At 36.6% G+C, this 6,422-nt stretch overlaps 1 protein-coding gene across 1 annotated transcript in view; it reads left to right on the plus strand.

Annotated features, from left to right (window-relative positions):
- Positions 1 to 6,422, plus strand: part of SNX2 (sorting nexin 2) — a 63,577-nt gene that overhangs the window by 42,896 nt on the left and 14,259 nt on the right. Inside the window, exon 8 of the mRNA XM_012811475.2 lies at positions 5,537 to 5,612. Coding sequence (XP_012666929.1) covers positions 5,537 to 5,612 — 76 coding nt within the window. The remainder of the gene's footprint in view (positions 1 to 5,536; positions 5,613 to 6,422) is intronic.

Raw genomic sequence — 6,422 nt, forward strand, 5'->3', positions numbered from 1 at the left:
TGCCATGAGCTGTGATGTCACAGCACTCTACCAAGAGCAACATAATGAAACTCTGTCTCAAAAAAAAAATCTTATTTTAAAAAATACTTAAAGAAAATGACATGAAGGCTATCTTAACCAGTTTGGTGGAAGTGTTTCGGATTGTGTGTGAAAACCCCACACTGTTCCCCAGAAGTGCATTAATATACATAGTTATCATTCAATTAAAAAAAATACTTAAAATATGGGCTTATGTGTGAGAATCAGCAAAGGATTGAAATTGCATGAAGAGAAGTTTAGGTTAGGCGTTTGAATTGATTCTGTTGTAAGAGTGGTCACAGACTGAATATTTTTAAGAATAAAGGTACATCATGCTCTGCCTTGATTTCGCTTAAGTCCTTCCTGAAAGTGTAACCATGACCCTTTGAGAGACCTTTCAAGTCTTATTTTTCTATGAGTAGGTTTGAAATATTTTAGATGGCATGCTTGATAAGAAACTTAATGAAGATTTATTGTACCAAGGACATATAATTTGATTCTACATTCACCTTTCTTCCAACTTGACTGAATTGCATAGCACTTACCATACCTTCATGAAGTAGGAAATGTGGAGAGGAATTTTAAAAGAAAATTGAAGTTTCTTTACTGACAAATATTAGTGGGAAAAAAGAACGGTATGATAATGAGGAAAAGTTCATTTTCAGTTAGAAAAAATGATTATAGAAAGTATGGCATAAAGGAATTAGAATGATTTCTTTAGTTTTAATCTAATTCTCCTTTCCCAGCCAGTTTTAATCAGTTCTTGTGCATATTTATAAAAACTTGTGCAAAATTTTATTTAAAAATAATTTTTTTGATTGATGGAGTCTTGCTCTGTTGCCTGTACTAGAACACAGTCATAGCTCACTGCAACTTCTAATTCCTGGGCTTAAGTGACCTCCTGCCTCATCCTCCCAAGTAACTGAGATTACAGGTTTATGCTTCTGCACCTGGCTAATTTTTAATTTTTTATTATTTTGTAGAGACTGGGCTATATTGCCTAGGCTGCATACAAGTTTTTAAAACTGCATTTTTCTTACCTTTTCATATAGCCCACTTTTCTAAAGAGATTTTTCTGTGGCATTTCTTCCATTTAAAACATTGGAACAGGCTTATCTGTGGGATACCTGACCTTGGATTGGTGGGTCTGGGAAGTACTTTTCTTTGTATTGCTTTAATACTATGATATTTATTTACATATTTATTTGTTTGCTTAACTTAGAGAATCCAGGTGACTATCTTAGCACAAAAGCTAAGAAGATATAGGGAATAATTAAGTACATAAGTTCCATAGTCGGTAAGGGCACTACTTCTGTTCAGAGTATCCCCGAGATCACTTTGCTTTTCCTGAGAGATCATATTGAGTTTATTTTATACATAAAGATATACTTCTGCAAATATAAAATGAGAAATTTAGAGGAGCACTAACAATATACAAGACTTCACTTGCACCTAACACTACACACTGGAGCAAGTTATGTACCCACATTCTTTATGTTTAAAGTATAAGTGTATCAGTTAGGAATGTGTTCATTTCAACCTAAAAACTCAACTAGAATGCTTACACAGTTCATGTAGATTAGTTAAGAGTAAGTTAGTTACGAGTAAGAAGCTGTTGAAGATTATCTAATTCATCAGGAAATTCTTTTGCTCCCTTCTTATATCTGAAACACAACCAGTTCTCTCACAGCCTACTGACTACTAGTCCAAAGGCCTTAATTAACTGCAGTGGCCTCCTAATTGGTCTTCTTCTTCCATTCTTGGCACTTCTACTCCTTTTTAATATAGAAGCTAGAGTAATCCTTTTAAAACATAAATCAGATCATATCACACATACCCCCATTTCACTCCATAAAAGCCAGAATCCTTATAATGGATTATAAGACTACATGACCAGTACCACTGTTACCCATTTGATCTCATATCTTCTTTAATCACTCACTCTGCCCTAGGCTATGCTGATCTTTTTGCTGCTTCTCAGATATACCAGGTGTTTTCCTACCTTAGAGTCTCTTTACCCCTGTCCCCCCTGCCTGGAATGCTTTGTTCCCAGGTATCTGCATGGCTGACTCTCATTCCTTTTTCAGGTTCAGATGTTCAAATAATCACCTTTCCAGTGAAGCTTATTCTGATTGTTGGCTTAATTCCAACGTACCCTGTTTAAACCATCAACTACATCTTACATACTGGGTCCCATTTTCCCTATTGTTCTGTCCTTTTTTTCATACCACTTGCTACCATGTCACATAATTTATATGATTATTATTTATAGTATGTTACCTATCCGCTTGTACTAAAATATAAGCTCCACCAAGGAAGGGATCTTGGTCTCCTTTACTTATTGATGTTTTTCAAGTACTCAAAACAGTAACTGATATATATGAAGAGCTCAGTAAATATTTGTGGGGTTTTTGTTTGTTTATTTGTTTTGAGGCAGAGTCTCAAGCTATTGCCCTGGATAGAGTGCTATGACATCACAGCTCACAGCAACTTCAAACTCCTAGGCCTAAGCAATTCTCTTGTCTCAGCCTCCCAAGTACCTGAGACCACAGGTGCCCACCACAATACCCCACTATTATTTTTGCTGTTGTTGGCAGTTGTCATTATTGTTTCAACAGGCCTGGGCCGGGTTCGCCAGCCTTGGTGAATGTGGCCAGTGTCCTACCCACTGAGCTAAAGGCACACCCTAGTAAATATTTGTGAAATGAACAAATGAATGTCATCAAGTACCCAGTGTCTTCCTGCCTTTCTATTTTCTCATTGTGGACACTTATGTTTGAGTTTCAAACAAGAGAAAAATATTTTTTAACTTTGTTGCTCTCAAACATTTTAATAGACTGGGTTTTTTTGAGGGGGAGGGGTTGGTAGAGACGAAGTCTCACTTCATCGCCCTTGGTAGAGTGCCATGGTGTGACACAGCTCACAGCAACCTCCAACTCCTAGGCTTACGCAATTCTCTTGCCTCAGCCTCCCTAGTAGCTAGGACTACAGGCGCCCACCCCAGTGCCCAGCTATTTTTTTGTTGCAGTTTGGCCAGGACCAGGTTTGAACCTGCCACCCTCGGTATATGGGGCCGGTGCCCTAATCATTGAGCCACAGGCACCGCCCTAATAAACTGTTTTGTTTTGTTCTGAGTTTAGTAAATAAACAGAAATTTGAAAGCCCTAAATGATTCTTCTAAATTTAGAGTAAATTTGAGTAAATTTGCTTTATTCAAAGCAAATCTGAGGAAGTTCAGCTACTTTAGTAGGTATAATACTTTCATCATTTCAATAAATGTATGTTCCATTTCTGTCTTCAGTTTTTCTTTTCTTTTTTTTTTTTTTTTTGAGACAGAGTCTCAGTTTGTCACCCCCAGCAGAGTACCGTGGTGTCATGGGTCACAGCAACCTCAAATTCTTGGGCTCAAGCTTTTCTCTTGCCTTAGCCTCCCAAGTAGCTAGGAGTACAGATGTCTGCCACAACACTCAGCTTTTTTTTAGAGGTGGGGACTTGCTATAGTTTAAGCTGATCTTCATCTCCTGAGCTCAGGCAATCTGCCCCCCTGGGCCTCCCAGAGTGCTGGGATTACAGGTATGAGCCACCACACCCATCAGTTTTCTACTTTCCATCTCAGTTTTTCTGTTTCTTCCCAGGCCTCTTATTTATGTCTTATTCCTACATTCTTTTTACCTGTATCCATTCTTTATGTATCTACTTCTATGTTCTTAATTCTGAATTGATGTATATTTATAAATATTACTGTTTTAAAATCCATTTTATGTTTCTGTTCTTAATTTTAGCATTTTGTAACACACATATATATGAATATGTGCATTTTTTTACATAACTGTAAAAAAGCCTTGCCAAAGCTACACTGACCTATGATAGGACTGCTCTCCAGTCTGGGCAACAGAGTGTCTCAAAAAAACAAAACCAAACCAAAAACTAACTTAGAGGGATATCTAAGACTTTGGACTTTCTTGAGTATGGAAGTATTCTCTTTCATGGAATATTACATGAGAGTGATACTCTCCAGTACTCATTTTGAAAAGCTGTTTTAGAGTATACATGATATTAGGTATTTCCATTTACATTTGAAATATTGGAATATTTCATAAAGGTTGGGTACTAGATGTTCCTCCTGTTTGTTTACTATACAGATATCCAAGTACCCAGCTATTGTATGCCCAGAGATGAACAATTTATGCCAACTGCCTTCATATATAGTATTCAGTCCACAAACTAACTTATCTAGTACTGTTGGAAGAATTTCAGTGTTGAAATTATAAGTCAGATTCCAGTAGGAAATGCCACCATTTCTCATCTTAAAGGATTAGTCTTACTGCAGCTCATTTTTGGTTTCATAGTAGAGGCAGCAAATATTTTTTTCTTTTTTTTGTGAAGCAGAGTCTCACTATGTTACTCTCGGTAGAGTGCTATAGCATCATAGCTCACAGCAGAGTCTCACTATGTTGCCCTCAGTGAGCGCTGTGGCACAACAACCTCAAACTCTTGGGCTCAAGTGATTCTCTTGCCTCAGGCTCCCAAGTTGCTTGGAGTACAGGCACACACCACAACATCTGGCTATTTTTTGGTTGTAGTTGTCAATTATTGTTTCACAGACCCAGGCTGGGTTTGAACCCATCAGCTCCAGTGTATGTGGCTGGCGCCCTAGCTGCCCAGCTACAGGCACTGAGCCAAGAAAAGAAATATTGAAGAGAATCTCGGTGCCTGTGGCTCAAGCGGCTAAGGCACCAGCCACATACACCTGAGCTGGTGGGTTCGAATCCAGCCTTGGCCTGCCAAACAACAATGATGGCTGCAACCAAAAAAACAGCTGGGCATTTTGGTGGGCGCCTATAGTCTCAACTACTTCGGAGACAGAGGCAGGAGAATCACTTGAACCCAGGAATTGGAGGTTGCTGTGAGCTGTGATGCCACGGCACTCTACCCAAGGTGACAGCTTGAGGCTCTGTCTCAAAAAAAAAAAAAGAAAAAGAAAAAGAAATATTTAAGAGAATTTAGTCCAAAGCTGATTGTCATCAATTGTCATCATTTAAATCTGCTGACAAGCAAAAACATTTCTAGGCTTCTCCCCATTTGTGTGATAGTGGCAATTTATAACTTTTTTGAATAGAATACACATAGAGATATGTGTCTTAGAACTCTAAAATTACAACTGGAACATACACTACTCAAAGATTAAATGATTCAACAGACTCATATACCATTTTACAACTTTAATATTTTGCAGTGAGAAGTTTGGTAAGTTATTAACCCTCTCTGTTCCCATTTCCACCCCCAGGCCATTTCTCTTTTTATATAATTATGACAGGGGATAGCATATCAATTTTCAAAAATGAATAAAAAGCTTTTTAATTATTAAATTGCTATAAGAGCCTAAATAATTACAGTAAGGGCAAACTGATAGGAGGTAGACTGAAAACACCTTTTAAACCAGTTTTTTGGTTTTTTTATTATTTTGTTGAAATAAGATTTAAAATGCTACTAGGAGTAATTTTACTCTTAAATATAGGTATCTTCAAAGAACAGTGAAACATCCAACTTTACTACAGGATCCTGATTTAAGGCAGTTCTTGGAAAGTTCAGAGGTATTATTTCTATTTTGAATTTTTATATATAAATTTTCTCATTATTTGTCATTGTAATAATTTATATGACTAGATACATAGTAAAAATGTATAGATGGAATAAAGCAAATTTTTTTGGCTTAGTGCTTTAATTGCCTAACTAAAATACTAGCAAAATACCTTCTTTGCATTGATATTAGGATGATCAGTCCCCTTCTTAAAAATTTAAGAACTGATTTGTAAAATGGGTTAGCTCTGAATGCCCCAAGTTCCTGGTTCAGCATCATGTTGAAATATGTTTATTCAGACCTCATTTTAGAGAAAGTTAAATGGGTCTACATTCTGTTTAGTATCTTTATTAAGGGTTCGAAATGCAAATTTGTGGCTTAAGAGAGCATAAATTGCAACCATGCTGCTCTTTATATTTGAGATGTTGGGTTCATCATGAGCTCTTTAAGAACTGTTTAGAGTTCTAGTTTGAGATTTTTTTTTTAATTTACTTGAGTCCCAGAATTTTTAAAAAGTCAAAACCACACAATTGTAACTGAGCATAAGATTTTTCTCAAGACTTTGTTCTTTCCATATAAACAGTTTATTTCTGTTAGCAAACAGGTGGCCAGTGTTAGGGTGCTTGGCAATTTCTTAATATATTTTGACAAACAGGGTGTTTGTTCCATCTAAATGTAAACGTGCAGAAGAAAACCAAATGGAAAGGCTATTTTTTAAGTTTTCCTTTGAGAATGTACAAGTAGTATATTTGAGAAATTAGATCTCACTATTGAAATGTATGAGAGTGAAGAAACTACAACCTCCTTTTCTTTTCTTTTTTTT

Source organism: Otolemur garnettii, unplaced genomic scaffold (genome assembly GCF_000181295.1).
Source record: "Otolemur garnettii isolate 467f Iridium unplaced genomic scaffold, OtoGar3 scaffold00160, whole genome shotgun sequence".
Taxonomy (NCBI): domain Eukaryota; kingdom Metazoa; phylum Chordata; class Mammalia; order Primates; family Galagidae; genus Otolemur; species Otolemur garnettii.